General features: G+C 36.7%; 1 protein-coding gene across 1 annotated transcript in view; it reads left to right on the forward strand.

Moving 5' to 3' along the window:
• Positions 1-314: 314 nt before the first annotated feature.
• Positions 315-17,748, forward strand: part of OXR1 (oxidation resistance 1) — a 244,213-nt gene continuing 226,779 nt past the window's right edge. The window contains 1 exon segment of the mRNA XM_045581378.1: positions 315-352. Coding sequence (XP_045437334.1) covers positions 330-352 — 23 coding nt within the window. The 5' untranslated portion in view covers positions 315-329.

Genomic DNA, 17,748 nt, shown 5'->3' on the forward strand with positions numbered 1-17,748 from the left:
ACTTATTCCTTTACTATCAACATAAAGTGAGCTGAGCCCCATGATGGAGTATATATTAGATGAGTGGACTCTAAAGTTTTATTTTATTTTGTCTTGGATTATATATATTATTTTACCTGGATTAGATAATTTTATTAAACGGAAGAATCCTACCATTTATTAAATATCTGCTGTTTGTTGGGTGCTATGCTAAGTGTTTGCATATAGGTTCTTGTTGTTGCCAATCTTATGATTCAGTATAAATATTCCTGGAGAATGTTTTCTCACAGATGCCTAAGAACATCTTTGCCTAAGAACACCTTGAGAAAGGGGTAGGGAGAATCTACAAGATGAAGGAAATAAACAAGAACTGGTAAGGGTACTTAGCAAATACAGAGCAGATGCTTAACATGCAGAACAGATTTTTGATGGCAAGCTATTGCCCTGGCAGATACATCAAATTTATCACTGGTAGGCCATGATCCAGCAATGGACCAAGTATAAATCTTACAAATAAAGATTGCAAAAAATATGTTGCAGTCAAAAAAATATTTTCTTATTTGCTCTCTTCCTTCTCTGTCAGATTTTGCTGCTGCTCATTGATGTGTATCAAGTAAGGTGTAGGGGGAACTAAGTCCTTATAATTGGCATCAGTCAGGATGAGTACAGTTTATGCCTCAATACCTATGCTTTACACAGTATTTTATAAAGATGAGTGGAATAGAATTGAATAGAACATAGTGGAATGGAATACAAAATGATACAAAGGTGAGTAATCAGAACCAGAACTATACAAATATGCACATAGCTTATTGATATGGAACATCAAATGATATTTATGCTTATTGTTTTATTCAAAGGGAGTCCTTCTGGGCAATAAAATTAGGGCCAAACCGATTTTATTTATTGGCAGAAGAATATGAACCTTGCTAATCTGTCCACACTGGCACACCTTTCCTACCCCTAATCCCCTGAAAGAGAAAACTTGAGGAAGACATATCTATACATGTATGTTTGTTTTATATATGTTTGTGCTCATATGTCATACCCTGCTTATATAATCCTACATATATACATACATATAATGAGTCAGGGTGAGCTAGGCTATGGTGTATAACAGTCAACCCCAATATCTTATTGGTTTAGACCAGAAACGTTTTTTTCTCACTCATGCACCATGTACACTGCAAGGCCACTGCAGCTGAACTTGACATCATTTTATTCTGGGCCCAGTCTCACAGCGTAGCCCAACTCTGGGATATTGCCTGCCTCATAACACGGAGAAAAAAAGAACATCACAGACCTCATGGTAGATCCAAGAGCTTCTGCCTGCATGCAATGTTAATTCTTCCCCTAGTCACTGGTACATGGCAAGTCATGTTCAAGTCTGATGTTTTTTTTTTTTTTTTTTTTTTAATATATTTTATTGATTTTGTACAGAGAGGAACAGAGAGAGAGATAGAGAGTTAGAAACATCGATGAGAGTCATCGATCAGTTGCCTCTTGCACACCCCCTACTGGGTATATGCCCGCAACCAAGGTACATGCCCTTGACCGGAATCGAACCCGGGTCCCTTCAGTCCCCAAGCCGACGCTCTGTCCGTTGAGCTAAACCGGTTTCAGCTCAAGTCTGATGTTAGCATGAAATGAGTACATATGATTTGCCTACAGAAATATTTTTGAACTAGAAAGCCAGCTACTACCTTATCATAGCCCATTATAGTGATATGCAATACTAATACTATATTTGTTTAGGAAGTCATGGCATATAGTGAATGGGTTGTGGTTATCAGAATGTATCTGTACCCATGGGAGCTGGTCCATCTATTCCTAGATGTTTTTTCCAAGTGGTTGAGGAAATAGTGATAAATAGTAACTTTAACCACATTTATTCGCATATCCCCCTCCCCCATTTTTAAATTTTTATTCATTGCTTTGATGACATTGGGTTACTATTCCCATATTACAAAGTTTAGCCCCAATATTTTTCAATAAAATATTTATTGAGAATCTACTGTGTGTCAGGCACACTGCCATGTCCTTTTGATACCTTAATCTCATAACTGATCTTAGTTATTTAAGGTCTAGAGGAAGCAGAATTTATTTCATTAAATCTATATTGGGTATGTACTACAGTGGATGAATGATCTAGATGACAGTTTTTGGAAGAGGCAGGAATGTTGGAGGAGGGTTTACGAAGTGCTTTGGAACACAGAGAAGAGCCAGGTAGGTTTTGGGTAATAGTATAGTTATATGACACCACAGATGAGATCCCAAGAAAGATGACTAGGATTTTGTTAAAAGTCAAGGAAGAGCCTTCTAGGCAAAATGATTAGCATAAAGAAAAGCAGACAGGAAAAAATGTGAAACATGTTAGAAAAATGTAAGTCGTTCTTTATAGTTGGGGCATGGAATTTGGGGAAAGCACAGTTAGAGATATTATTGCATGTATAATTTAAGAGAAACTTTAGTTATTTGATTGAATTCGTCAAATATCTACAGAGATCAGCCTTCCTGAATCTCAGTATTCTCCCTGACCCCTGAAAGTAGAGCTTGACCTTTGCTGTTTATACCTTACCTTTTTTTTTTTTTTTCTGAGAAGAAAAGAGGAGGTGGAGAGAGATAGAAACATCAATGATGATGGGCCAAAACCGGTTTGGCTCAACGGTAGAGCATCGGTCTGCGGACTGAGGGGTCCCAGGTTCGATTCCGGTCAAGGGCATGTACATTGGTTGTGGGCACATCCCCAGTAGGGGGTGTGCAAGAGGCAGCTGGTCGATGTTTCTCTCTCATCGACGTTTCTAGCTCTCTCTCTCTCTCCCTTCCTCTCTGTAAAAAATCAATAAAATATATATTTTTTTAAAAAAAGAAACATCAATGATGAGAGAGATTCATTGATTGGCTGCCTCCTGCAGATTCCACATTAGGGGATCAAGCCCACAACCTGCACATATGCCCTGATCAGGAATTGAACCATGACCTTCTAGTTCATGGGTTGATACTCAACCACTGAACCATGTTGACCAGGTTTTCCTCACCCTTTCAATTGAACAATGATCCAAACTAAGACCTATGGTTTCCTTGCATCTATTACCTTTGATTAATTTGGGCCAATGACCTTTATCATGTCTAATATTTGTATTTAAGCCTCTTTGTTTTCAGGCTTATTCCTTTTTGATAGAGTGGACTAGTTCCAGTGAATAACTTAACAGAATTCTCTCTTCTACATTAATTTTATAGATGGATTTCCATATTTCGGTTCAACACATATAATTTTCTGATATCCATAAGCCCCTCAGTTAATGTGTTTAGAAAATGAAGTAATGAGTCATTAGCAGCATGAAATGCAGCGTGAATCACTGTTTTTTATGATGTTCTACAAATATTCGACCCAAAGCATTCAGTGACTCATCTCTGGCATAAGGACTTGCTGTACAGACATTTCAGAGGCAGATCAAAATGTAACCTGCCAGGAAACCGTCATTACCTCAGTTACTATTTCATAAAAGCCCATGGTACAGGCATTGAGAAAGAGCTGCTTTTGTGTTACCTCTTTAAAGAGGTTCAATGGAACTGAGCTTGAGAACACTGAGCATCAATGCTTTGCCTTCCACTAGAAACGCCTTCCAGGGAGGGCATCTCTGCGGAAACCCTGTTGGATAATTTCATTCTTACCCTTCACTCTTCTTTTTTTCTTTTCTTTATGTCTGGCTTAGAGAATGGATAGTTTGGGATTAGAACAGGAATATTTCAAAATGGCTCAAACCCCTTACATTGTAAAAAGGGACGATTTTAGGTCCCAACATATGAAGTAAAATATCTAAATTATATGAAAGCTAGGATATGAAGTCAGCGTTCTTGTTTCAGTATAGCGTGTGTGTGTGTTTGTTGTTGTTTTTTTTTTTGTGTGTGTGTGTGTGTGTTTGGGGGAGGGGGCATACCTCTATAATCACCCCATATTAGGAGTGATGAATGTTACCTGCAGCCAAATGATTTGAGGAATCAGTGTTTGTTTCTGATGGGGTGTTGTTTATAAATTTTTCAGTCACTGTATATTTCAGCTATTCTTATGTATTGCCCAATTTCATGAAATCATATAATTTGAGAGTTGAAGTGTCCCCTTGTAGACATGTGAAATACTGAAGCTATTTAAAAACGTATTGTGTTAATTTATTTTGTGTATTTTGATAGATTGGTTTCAGTACTCGGCTAATAGGAAAGTAAACATATAGTCAGGTTTTGAAATTGGGAAACTGGGAGCCCAGACAGGTTCTGAATTCCAGGTTTAACCCCTATAATTCCATTATTAGTATGTACAGGAGAAAGCGAGGCTCCTCTGCTCCTCTACATAATGCTCATTTCTAAACTCCATCAAATTAAGACACCACTGATTGTAAGTGATATCCAATTTCAGGAATGCTTTAAAAACAAAACAAAACAAAACACAAGACCATCTTAGAGTCTAAGTAATACAATATCTGTATAACGCTGAGTAAGTTTAATAATAATCTTTGTGGACTTTGGTTTTCTTTTAAAAAAATATATTTTATTGATTTTTACAGAGAGGAAGAGAGAGGGATAGAGAGTTAGAAACATCGATGAGAGAAAATCATCGATCAGCTGCCTCTTGCACACCCCCTACTGGCGATGTGCCCACAACCAAGGTAGGTGCCCTTGACCAGAATCGAACCTGGGACCCCCTCAGTCTGCAGGCTGACGCTCTATCCACTGAGCCAAACCAGTTTCAACTGGACTTTGATTTTCTTACCTGTTAAAGTGAGAATAAATAATAATACCTTACTCAGAAATTTTTAAATATTTACAGCTATATCCTAATAGTTATATGAGAGAACATGTAAAAATGCTGAGCCTTATTTTAAGGATTCATTAAATGCCTCAGTTATTAAAGACAACTTGTTTACTTTTTGAGTAAAAATACTTCCTCCTCAGAATCAAAAATAAAAATGTAGTTTGGCCATATTTTTCTTCTAGAAGAAAACAAAGGTTTCTATCACATGAGAGAATTAAAAGCAGAGTAAATAAAAATAAGTGATAATTCCTGTAAAATTACTGAAAATAGGGATAAGAAAGAAGTAATCAAAGAAGGACTACTTGTGGCAAGATGGAAGTGATATGGAGTATTGGCATCATAACCTTACAAAATACAGTTACTTTTCTCTAATTTACTGCTAGTCTTCTATTTCTTGAGGTCTAGAATCATTCTTTGGTCAGAAAAACTTCCTACTCTATTTGAATTCAGCAATTGGTTTTTCCATAATGCTTAGTTTAATAGTAAAGAGTGAGCCTTTTAATAGTAAAGAGTGAGCCTATGCCTTAACAAAACATGGAGACTCATTTAGAAACTATGACCAAAATATGGCAATAGAGTATAATGAGGAAGAAAAAAGTTATTGATTGAATATTTTAAGGGAAGGAAAGAAATAGGAAAGCATACATGTCTTTTCTAAAATACAGATAATAAAAGGAAAGGCCTGAATAGGTTAGCCTAATATTTTAATTTTTTGTGTTGATTTGACTGGATTTGTGTTAAATTTTTTAAATTGTCTTTAATTTATTCCTTACTTATAGGATAAGGAATAAATTTTATGGATGCTTACTCTGCCAGGAACTTGGAAATTTGTATATATTTCTGCATTTAATTATTCAAATAAATCTGAAAATATTAAAAACCAGGATTCAAAATCACTGTTGGCATTTTTAGCACTTATGGTTCACATGCTCAAAAACATATCTATTTAGTGAAATAGTGATATATATAAAAGCCAAGCAACCATTATTGCAGAATGACCATGGCTGTGACACACCCTGCAGCAGCCAATGGACTTGATCCAGGCCCTGATCATCCCCCCTCCCTCCATACTGGCTGGCCTGTCCCTTGATTGACCCCCAACAACTTTGTTGTGAGCCAAATTAATAAATGCCCACTGATTTGATTAGTGAGTCAAAATTCAGGTTGAGTCATCTACTGACTCAGTAAACCTGGCTGGAGGAAGGGGGGGAAGGAGGAAGGAGGGAGGAAGAAAGGAGGGGCAGGAGGAGGAGGAGGTAACTAACAAAGCAGCTTGAAGACAGGAGTCCTAAATGTCCAAGTGAGGTTACCACGCCCAAATCAGAAATGCATGAATGAAGTCAAGGAGTGATGGGAAAATCCAGGTTCAGTCTCAGAGAGTAGAGGCCAAATTAAGAGAATCACACCAACTACAGTGGGGAATGCCCTCCCCCCAACTGGCCCCACCCCTGATCAACACCTGGATTGGGGACTGGGCCAGCTGGCCAAGCACCTGTGGCCCCTCCCTTCCCTCCATGCCCCCACCAGTTCAACCCAATGGGCCCCCCAATCAAGGCAGGACAGTGGAACCCCACCCATGCATGAATTCGTGCACTGGGCCTCTAGTTTAACATATTTTGGTATGAGATATGTATAGCACATAAAATTGTTTTAGTTAAAACTTTAAATGTTTATTTATTTATTTTTAAATATATTTTATTGATTATTTACAGAGAGGAAAGAAGAGGGATAGAGAGTCAGAAACATCGATGAGAGAGAAACATTGATCAACTGCCTCCTGCACACCCCCTACTGGGAATGTGCCCACAACCAAGGTACATGCCCTTGACTGGAATTGAATCTGGGACCCTTGAGTTTGAAGGCCAAAGCTCTATCCACTGAGCCAAACCTGTTAGGGCTAAATATTTATCTTCTAAAAAATATATTTTTATTGATCTCAGAGGAAAGAAGAAGGAGAGCAAAATAGAAACATCAATGTTGAGAGAGAATCATTGATCGGCTGCTTCCTGCATGCCTCCCACTAGGGATTGAGCCCACAACCCAGGCATATGCCCTTGACCAGACTCAAACTCAGGTCCCTTCAGTCCTCAGGCTGACCCTCTATCCACTGAGCCAAGCTGGCCAGGGGTAACTAAATATTTCTTAATTGGTGTGGCTTCCCTTCCAATACCTGCCAGATGAATACACTTAATTATGTGTGTCACCTTCCAAAATTGTAATAGTAATTTAACAGGTATGGCCCTGGCTGGATAACTCAAGTATGGCCCAGGCTGGGTAACTCAGTTACTTGGAGCATAGAACTGATACACCAAGGTTGCAGGTACAATCCTGGGTTAGGACACATATAAGAATCAATCCATGAAAAGAATAAAACTAGGTTTACATGTTTTATACTTTTGTCTTCCAATGAGGAGAAATTACTAAGTAGGCTTAGGTAAAACAATTATATAGAAAAAAATTTATTTGCAATTGAAAATGTTATAGTACTCCCCGTACCCCCCATGTACTTATTCCATCAATTGCATTTTACTCATTTTTTCTTCAATGTTTTATTCCTTTTTTGGTGCTAGATTTGTGATCTTGAATTTTTTTCTTAATATCCAAAGTATATTTTATAAAAAAGATAACCAAAGAATTGATATACATTTCCCACTTAAGATTCAACATGTATGAGAGTACACGCATTTGAATATTACATCAGAGAGTCAGGTTTAGCAAATATACTTCTAAGTGTTAACAGTTCTTGTTAAGGAAAACTCTCCAATTAAATAACTTTAAATTAGCTTAAGAATAGATTTAAAAAATCTTTTCATAGTTTTGCTAATAGTTATTTATAATAGGTCAACTTTAATTTATTAACATTAACTTAAGACATTAGAGTAAAATAATATTTAATTTTTTGGTCAGCTGTGTGGATAATTTCCCCAATCTAATTTTACCTTCAAACATTCCCAAAACACCCATCCATTATTTTCTGTTATTGCTGTTACTCCTTAACTTTTTTTGTAAAGTAAAGTGTAGTTGACATATAATATTATATTAGTTTCACATGTACAAGATAGTGATTCAACATTTATAAACCTTAATCACCCATAATAAGTCTAATAACTTTATCATGATGCAATTATGATATTATTGACTGCATTCCCTGTGCTGTACGTTACATCCCTAGGGCTTGTTTATTTTATGTCATTTTAGTTTAATGTAGTCCCATTCATTTATCTTTGCTTGTATGGCTCTTTCCTGGGAGACAGAGCCAAAATATATTGCCAAGACCAATGCCAAAGAGCTTACTGCTCATGTTTTCTTCTAGGAGTTTTATGGATTCAGGTGCTGTTGTATTATTGTTGTTGTTTTCCATTTGCCAGTGTTACCCTTGACTTATCTAGGTCCAGTATCTATTCTTAGCAGTGTCTGTGTCTTAGATTCATTCTCTGTTCTATATTTTTGCTCCATCACCATTTGCATAACTATGTCAATTGGATTTTCCTTATTTTTTTTATTCCCACCTATAGAAAGGTTTCATTCTATTTTTAATTCAAAGCCTCAGTGTGTATTTTAGAGCAAAAACTAGAGGATTTTTTGCTGTTCTACTCAAGTACCTAAGGAGAAAAATAAGAGATTATCCAATGGGCTTAAATTTTTTAGGAAGCAAAGTGGGTTGTTTCTTGCTTTTTAGGTTAACTTCATTGTACATTTCCCAACACCTTCAAAAGCTCTTTAAAAAAATTTTTTTTTAATTAAAATGCAACATGAATCTGATTCTTTAGATTTTGAAGAGCTATTGACATAATTATACAATTTAGTTTTTAATTTTTTCTTGTACTAAGATATTTCTCCTTTGGGGACATCAAAGGAGTAATTTTCTTCATGGCTCCTAAATCGCAATATTATACATAAGTGTTTAGATTTCATCTTCAAGGTGATTCAACAGTTTTGGGTTCACAAAGCACTGATGTGTAAATCCTTAGAGTTGATAATTTCATTTTATGCTCACTCTTAAAAAATTGGATTTAAACCTGTGGGAATCCATTCTCACTTGTTTTCATCAAACAGATGCCTAGACTATGACTAGTTGGAAGTATTTATTAAAAACAAATGGAAGGCTTTGTTTGCAAAAATTGTACATGTTCATAGTTTACATATTTTAATAGTAATAGCTAAAAATTGAAAAAACAAAAAATGAATGTTTACCAGCAAAAGAATGGATAATTAAGTTGTGTTGTAGTCATACAATAAAGTGCTACTTAGTAAGATGGAGAAAATGTACTACTGATGCACACAAAAACATGGTGTCTCCATGAAATTTTTTGAGTAAAAGAAAAGTACATAAACATATTATGTCATTTTATTTTCATGAATGTATAGTGTAGGTGAAACTAACCTATGTGATAGCAAGGCTGGAGCCTGCAACCGAAGTATGTGCCCTTGACTGGAATTGAACTCAGGACTCTTTGGTCCACAGGCCGAAGCTCTATCCACTGAGTCAAACAGCTAGGGCAATGATACTCTTTTTAATGGACCTGCTACAGGTCTCATTTGTTTAGCCTTTATATACTTCAGTATTTAAAATTACCGTATTTTTCGGACCATAAGACGCACTGGACCATAAGACGCACCCGTTTTTAGAGAAGGGAAATGAAGAAAAAAAGATTCTGAAACAAATAGTGTCCTAAAATATTTTATGTGCATTAAAACCCAACATCACAGTCATAAACACATGTAATCAACCCTGTAAAGTAAACAGCAGCATTTAGAACCATTTTAGAGTCGGGCAAGCACACAGAGACCACACAGAGCCGGGCAAGTAAAAAATACTTTTTTTTAAAAGTATATGTGTAGGCTATTTTTGGACCATAAGACGCAGGGACTTTTTCCCCCCACTTCTGGGGGGAAAAAAGTGCGTCTTATGGTCCAAAAAATACGGTATATCTGAACTGCATTAATATAATTAGTTAGTGAAGATTTTATTTTCAAGGAACAATGAAGTAAGTAAATTTTTCATTCTTTCATAGAGGTGAATGTTTTTTCCTATAGGAGATGCAAAATTGTTTTTTTCTTCCATTATATTCATATGTGGAGGAATCTTTCTCATGTTTTATTAAGCATACAATGGTTAGTGCTTTTTGGGAAATCAATTAGCTTTGATCTTTTAAATCTAAATTTCAAAAATCAAATTAATATCTCTGTCTGGTTTGAATTTCAGTAGCTTTACAAGGTTTAAAATAAAGGTAATAGTACTCTATCCCTTTTCTTCTCACGCCCTATTTTTATTCCTTAGGCAACCACTTTTAATATTTTCTAGGTACTCTTTTTTAGATTTGCCTCTTTTTCTAACTACCTTCATTTCTTCAGGGTTCTGTTTTGTGTAATGTCTTCTGATTTCTTGCAGAATATGGGAATTTAAAATGTTTTTTTCTTCCATCATTTCAGTTGGTTATATCAGTTTTTAGTTAAATCAATATCTACTGCTAAAATTATGACTAAAAAATGTTACTTATAGTTGATTACATTTCTTTTATTTAATGTATTTTGTTTTTCCTTTAGTTAATAATTGATTCACTTTCTGTTATTTTCCGACCATTCATTCTAAAATATCACAAATATTCAATTTTTCAATAACTTTGAAAAGCTGGTATTTTTCATATTTTTATTTTTATTTTTTGGAGACATTCCTCAAATAGCTGTGTTATCGCTGTCTATTCTCTTGTTTTCTATCAGGATTTGTTGTTCTGTAATTCCTCTGTACATCTTCTTGCATAATTTCCCTTTACCTCATCCTGTAAATTCAATTTGCTTATCTTGAACTTCCTCCCCTTTGATCTTACTCCTTCCTCTTTCTTAGTTTCCTCTGTCATTTTAGGCAGACACATTCTCTTAGAATTTCCAGAGATAGATTCTGTGATTGGAGGTATATTTTTTGAGATATTATGTGGTCTGAAAATATCCTTATTCTAACTTCACATTTGATTTATAGTTTGACTGGGTATAGAAATATAGGATAGACATATTTATTCCCCCAAACTTTGAAGGCATTTCTTCATTTTCTTTTAGCACTCAGTTGTAGTTGAGAAGTATGATGCTACTCTGTTACCTGACATTTTGGTTTTGGCCCACTCTTTAAAATTGCTTTCTTTGAATAAAGGTTTTAGAATTTTTTCCCCCTCAATGTTCTGCAATTTTACATTGATATGCCTTAGTTTGCATTATTTTTTTATTTATTACATGACATACTTAGTAGACCCTTTATATCTAGTGACTCAAATATTTCAGTTCTAGTGTATTTTTTGATAGCTTTCTTTGATGATTCTCTTGATTTTCTGCTTTTTCATTTCTGTATGTTTTATAATATAAATATTAGGCAAATTTCTGTCTTGATTGTCCATTCGTATTTGCAAATGGAGCATTTAAAAGCCTGTTTTATGCCTGGGTAAAACTTGTTGATTGGTAAGCTTAACTGTATTATCATATATTCACTTTTAATCATTTTATTTGGTACATATACCAAATTATATATCTCTATATCTATAGTTTGTACATCAAACTACCAGTAACTGTACTTAATTTTGTAGTTCTCAATATTCTCAGAGAATAGTGTTCTGCAATCCCTCCTACGAGGCTGCTGGCATTCTTAGAACTAAGTAGAGCAGAGTGATTGGATGTGTGGTTGGGAGGAGGATTACTTTTCAGTACATAAACATTCACTAGACACTTATTTATTCCTTGTTTTCTTTATGCCACCCTAGCTTTTGTCATTCTCTTTGATCTTTTATACATTAATACATCTTTTTAGGAGACCAAACAGCCATTTCCTTTCCTGGGTCAAGGAGGTGTTGTCATCCAGTTGTCAGGGTGGAGGATTGGCTCTAAGGGTATATTTGCTTCTTTGAGGTTCAATCAACCATTCTGGGAGCTGTCACTATGTTCAGAAATGCCCCCTATTTCTATATTTTTATGATTTCTATCAAGTAGATTTTCTTGTTTCTTGGCCACTGCTTCTTTCTATACCTTTTTTTTGTTTGTTTTTGGCATCACACTCTCAACTTTCCCTGTTTTAAGTCAATTATCACTCATAGTTTGCATTGTAGTATTTATAATTTGCACTCTATCTCTCTCCTCCCCTCTGTTCTCTGCTATTGTCTTTCTATTATTGTACTTCTGTATTTATGCCCTTTTATTGTCACTTGTGTTTAGTTATAGGAGTGAGCAGAGGATAACTTATTTTAACTTGGAGTCTTAAAGATTTTAATTGGTTTAAAAGACTGGAGTTTGCATCATTAATACATTCTTGAACTAAGTCTATCTTGAATACACTTCTTCTCTTCCCTCTTTTGCTTCCTGTACAGTAATTAAAGTCATAGTGTTCTCAAACTCTACCCTGAGTGCATTAAGATAAACACCCGAGTCCTGCTGGCATGGTTCAAAGGTTCAGTGTCAGCCTATGAGCCAGGAGGTCACTCTTCGATTTCTGGTCAGGGCACATGCCCAAGTTGTGGGCTTGATGCCCAGGTTGGGGCATGCAGGAGGCAGCCGATCAATGATCCTCTCTCTTCATTGATGTTTCTATCTCCCCTCTCCCTCTCCTTTCCTTTCTGAAATCAATAAAAAATATTTAAATAAATATTTTATTTAATATGATAAACCACTGGACCCAATCTTAGCTCAGCCTAGAGGCAGCTTCAGTTCAGTGGGGGAATTATTTGCAGGGAGAAGTAGGGAATAGACATAGAACATTTGGAGCAGTGGAGGATGCATCTTCTAAGCAGACCTGGCAAAGCAGCTATTCTCTTTCTATCTAGTGTTCCTTCCTCTAATATCATTCAAAAGCAAAGAGTGTTTGTGATTTATGAGAGTCACATGAGAGGTGTCCTCCCAACTCTGTATGCACTCATTCATCTAGTACTTGTTAATCCAGGCATGGATATGATCCAGGCACTGTGCCAGTTACTGGGGATACAGTATAAAATAAAACAAAAGTCATGCCCTCGTGGAACCTATATTTCTGTGCTACTTGTAACTCACTGTCCAATAAACCCTTGACATTTGAGAGAAATACCCAATTTCTTTGAAAATATGTAATCAGTGCCTACCACTAGAGCATATATCTTACTTATAAAACAAATATATTAACAAGTCCAAGATACAAAACACTGTGGGTTGGAAATATTGGGTATTCTTACCCATCACTGTGCAGCAAACTAACTCACAATGCAATGGCTTAGAAATACAATGAATACTATCTCACCCAATTTCTGTGGGTTAAGGCTTTAGAAGCAGCCTAGCTGGATGCTCTTCTCACAAGAGTGGGTCAGTTGCTAGATGCACTGCAGTCATCTGAAGGCATAACCTGGGGTGGCTTCCAAGATGCTTCATTCACCGGGTAGTAATTGTTGGCAAGAGGCCTTCATTCTTACCCATCTTGGCCTCTCCATGCTTGAGTGGCTTCATGGCATGGTGCCTGGCTTCTGCCAGAATGAGCAAGCCAAGAAAGCAAGACAGAAAGCATAATGTCATCTGTGACCTAGCCTCAGAGGCCACACTCCTTCATTTCCACAGCATTCCAAGAGTTGGGTCAGCTAGCTCTACTCATTGTAGGGGAGAATGCATAGGGGTGTGAACTCCAGGAAGCAAGAATCTCACTGGAAGTTGGCTACCACGCTGGATATTTATCCCGGCTGCCTCAGTTATTAGGTTACTTATATTCTCTTTGCCGGGGATGGCTGCTATAACAAAATACCAATCAGCTGGTGTCTTATAAACAACAGAAATGTATTTCTTACAGTCTGATGGTTAGGAAATTCAGTCAAGCTTTGGTGTCTGGTGAGGGACTGCTACTTGCTACATTAATGGCCATCTTCTCTCTATGTCCTCACATAGCGGAAAGGGCAAGAGAATGCTTTTTGGGTCTCTTTTGTAAGGCTATGAGGGGGTCTCCTTTATAGGAACCCTCATGACCTAATCATCTTCCAAAGACCCCACCTTCAAATACCATCACATTAGGAATTGAGTTTCAGCACATGAATGTTTGAGAGGGGAACACATACTCTTAATCTTCAGTGACTCTGATTAGTGCACCTAGATGAACTAAATCGTATGACATTACTTGTGAATAATCAGAATAAAAGATATTAGTTTCTGAAACCTGTTTATGAAGTTTAGATTAACCCAGAATCCTCTATAATTTGTTTTATAATATGAATTCAGTTGTCAGCTTATAAGTACTTTATAAATGAGTTGAACTTAAAGTACCTCTTCAGACATTAATAAAGGGAACGTACATTGTGTATATGCCTGGTGTTTCATCTGGGTAGGCCAAATAATCGCGCGGCAACAAAATAGACACTTCTGTTTGAAAGAACCAATTCCTTGAACTGCATGGAATATTTTTTGTTGGTATTTTCTTATTTAAAATAAGTGGTCATGAGAAACCTGTGATCATAAAGAACATCAGATACCACTAAGCAAAGTGAAATGTAAAGAGGGTAAAGAAGATCTTAATTTTTTTCTTCAGTTACGCATGTCTATTTTTTTATCCTAACACTCCAAATGATAATACTGCCGTGTGGTGTGCTGGAATATTGGCATCTCCCTTGTTGAGAAATAGTTGCTATTATCTTGACTGCCTTCAAGATTGGTGAAGACTTTTGGGGCACCTTTATACTGCCAAGGACCATTTAGATATTTATAATACTATTCCCTTAATGTAATTCACTTAATATTTCATTTATGTTGCTATAAAAAAAAAAAAGCTCCTAGATTTAATGAATTTCGAGTCCTGCCTGCAGTTGCCTTGGCAGGGCCAGACCAAATATTTTGCCAGCCTTCTATGGCCCTCCGGCTGGAAGTTCCCCACCACTGCCTTATATCGTCTGTTAGAGCTACAGGTTCATTCTTGGAACTTTTAAAGTTCCTTAAGTAAATACATTAAAAAAATTATTTTTTATTGATGAGAGAGAGAGAGAGAGAGAGAGAGAGAGAGAGAGAGAGAGAGAGAAACTTCAATGATGAGAGAGAATCATTAATCGGCTGCCTCCTACACACCTCCTATTCGGGATTGAGCCTGCAACCCAGGCATGCGTCCTTGTCTAGAATCAAACCTGAGATTTTTTTGTCCACAGGCCTGCGCTCTATCCACTGAGCCAAAGTAGCTAGGGCTGTAAATACATTTTTTTAAAAAGAAAATTGTAATTTTAATTTTAAGTGCCCTGGAAAAATATATAATTAGGGTGCAGCATATTCTGTCTTGCATTTTCCATGGTCATTTGATTTTCATTGGGGGTTTTGTATTTAATGAGATTTTCCTAAATTGGTGACTAGTAAGCTGTTATCATGGTTTACTGTGGAATAATTATTTTTTTCTTTTAATAAGAGTAATTATCAGTTGGGAGGTAAATATTGCTATTTCACGATGAGGGAGAAACCCTAATCCTACCAAGAGGAGTTTTTCCTGCCTCTTGGTAGGACAAGATGAATTCTTCCAGCCATATCACAGCCTAGAGATATATTATTTCTGTGGCAGGAATCCATTGTCAAAAATAGCAGAAAGCTTTTTATGGAACAAAAACAGTTCACGTAGTGTAAGACGCCCAGCCACATGCCATTCTCATCCTGCAGCCCTCAACACTAACTCCGTTGAAATTTATCATGTACCTCCATGCCTCTATAGCATAATTTTTGTGAAAACTGAAGAGGAGACCCATATTACCATTACATTTGATAGAAACTAAAGAAGAGGGTTTTTTTTTTAGTTGTTTTTTTTTATTGGTAGTGGTGTTTTTTATTTGTTTGTTTGGTTTTGTGAACCTTCCTGTGGGAATTGAATTCGGGACTGTGTTTGCATAGAACTTGTTTTTAATAGGCATCACTTGAAGAAGAAAATATCTGTGAAGGTGCCAATTCGGGACATTATTAATCTGTAAACACAGTTCACCAGGCTTCTTTACTGCAGTCACATGATCATCGTGCACCCAAAAGGGGTTATTTCATATGAATCCAAAATTACAGCGAGTGCTTTTTCCTCTAGGATAGGGGTGTCGAACTCAATCAGAGAAGGGGCCAAAATCTAAAATCCAGCCTAAATCGCAGGCCGAATGGTTTACTGAACAGTCATAAACTGTCATTGTGATGGAAACGCAGCGGAGTGCAGTGATGACAGCGCAGTGCGGGCCACATTGCAAGGCCTGGCGGGATGGATTTGGCCCGCAGGCCTTGTGTTTGACACATGTGCTCTAGGAGGTCAGTATCCGAAGAACAAACTCTGGGAAACACCTTTATAGGTATTTCTAATTCATTGCAAAATAAAGTTCACTTTGTGTCTTGCTGTCCTGATGAAGGTGTGACCTCTACAAGGTACATATTATGAGCTGCCATCAGTTTTCACCAGGGCTTATCTCGTTTGAAAAGGAAGGCACTATTTGATATGTTAATTAGAGATGGAGATGAGTATACGACGCCTGAATCTAAAATTAGGTTTAATTACGTCTGCATGTAAGACACTGAGTGCACTTTGCTTAGTGCCTAAGCTAAAGTTAAATGGGTTGGGATTTTGAATTCCCTTTATCGGCTGTATACTTCAGCAGCATTTAAAATCTTTATGGAATGTGTCCACTGGGTTTACTTTATGCCTAGGCAGTGAGCTAAGAGCTTTACCCGCATGCACTCGTACACGGTGATGATGCTGTGGCTCAGAGAAGTTCAGTAAGTGGTCCAGGCTTCCGCGGCCAGTAATGGTGAAACAGGGACTCAAACCCAGCCCTGCCCAGCTACACAAGCTCCTAAGGACCTCATGGCTAATATAGACAAGGATAGAATGCTAGTTGTTAAATCTAATTAGAGAAGGGGTATCCTGATTTATGTGCAAGCAGGGGTCCTCAAACTTTTTAAAGTGGCGGCCAGATCACGGTCCCTCAGAGAGCTGGAGGGCCGGACTATAGAACTACTAATTCCTACTGTAACACCTCGGCTGCGCTCACTGCCCAAAAAACCTGGCGGGCCGGATCAGACTCCTCTGCGGGCCGCATGTGGCCTGCGGGCCGTAGTTTGAAGACGCCTGATAGAGAGACGGTAACTGAATTATCTAAAAGAGGATGTTAATTAGAATGTAATGCTATAGTCTGTCAGAATTATCTTTGGGGATGACATGGACTTCGGTGTTAATGACCAGGAAGTCAGTATTCCTGAAGAATTAGGCCAAGATGATATAAAATATATAATTCTAATGAAATTGTTATAAGAACGCGAAAGTATATTTTAGTAGAGATGTTGTTTATTTTATTTATTTTTTTGTAACTTGTCAAGTCAGCATTTCTTGGAGAGGCATTGTAATGGAAAGGGTCTTAGATGGTTGGAATCACTATTCTGTCACTTATTAGAAATTCTATTTTGGAGAAGTTGTTTTTTTCAATGTAAAATGGGTAAAGCAGTATGTATAGGTTTGTTATAAATTTTAAATGAAAGAACTTATTTAAAGCACATAGCATAAGACAACTAGCCAATAACAAATGGTATTTTTCTTCCCCATTTTCCTACCTTAATAATGATATACATTTTTATTTATTATAGAAATCAAGTGATTTAAAAACACACACACAGGATAAAATATCAGGAACCTTTTAACACTGGATGGAATTCCCCTGACCAACTAATTTGTAGTTGGAAATCTTTAAAGCCTGGCTGAAAACTGCCTTAAAAATCCTTTTTTTTCTTTATTCTAATATTCATTTACATTTTAGAAATGTTCAGAAAAGCTCTTATTAATTCACCAGTGAGAGTCTATCCTATATGCAATCTTACTTTCTCCATTACACTGAAAGGAAACTAAAGCTCAGAAAATCTCCACAGCTATGGATGGAGAGAGGACCTCTGGTTCCCTTTGTCAGAGATGATCATCTCCTCTTTTATTTGAAACTAGCTTTTAATTCACAAATAATAAATCCAAATGAGCCAAATTGGAAATGAGA

The sequence above is a fragment of the Pipistrellus kuhlii genome, unplaced genomic scaffold, assembly GCF_014108245.1.
Source record: "Pipistrellus kuhlii isolate mPipKuh1 unplaced genomic scaffold, mPipKuh1.p scaffold_m20_p_14, whole genome shotgun sequence".
Taxonomy (NCBI): Eukaryota; Metazoa; Chordata; class Mammalia; order Chiroptera; family Vespertilionidae; genus Pipistrellus; species Pipistrellus kuhlii.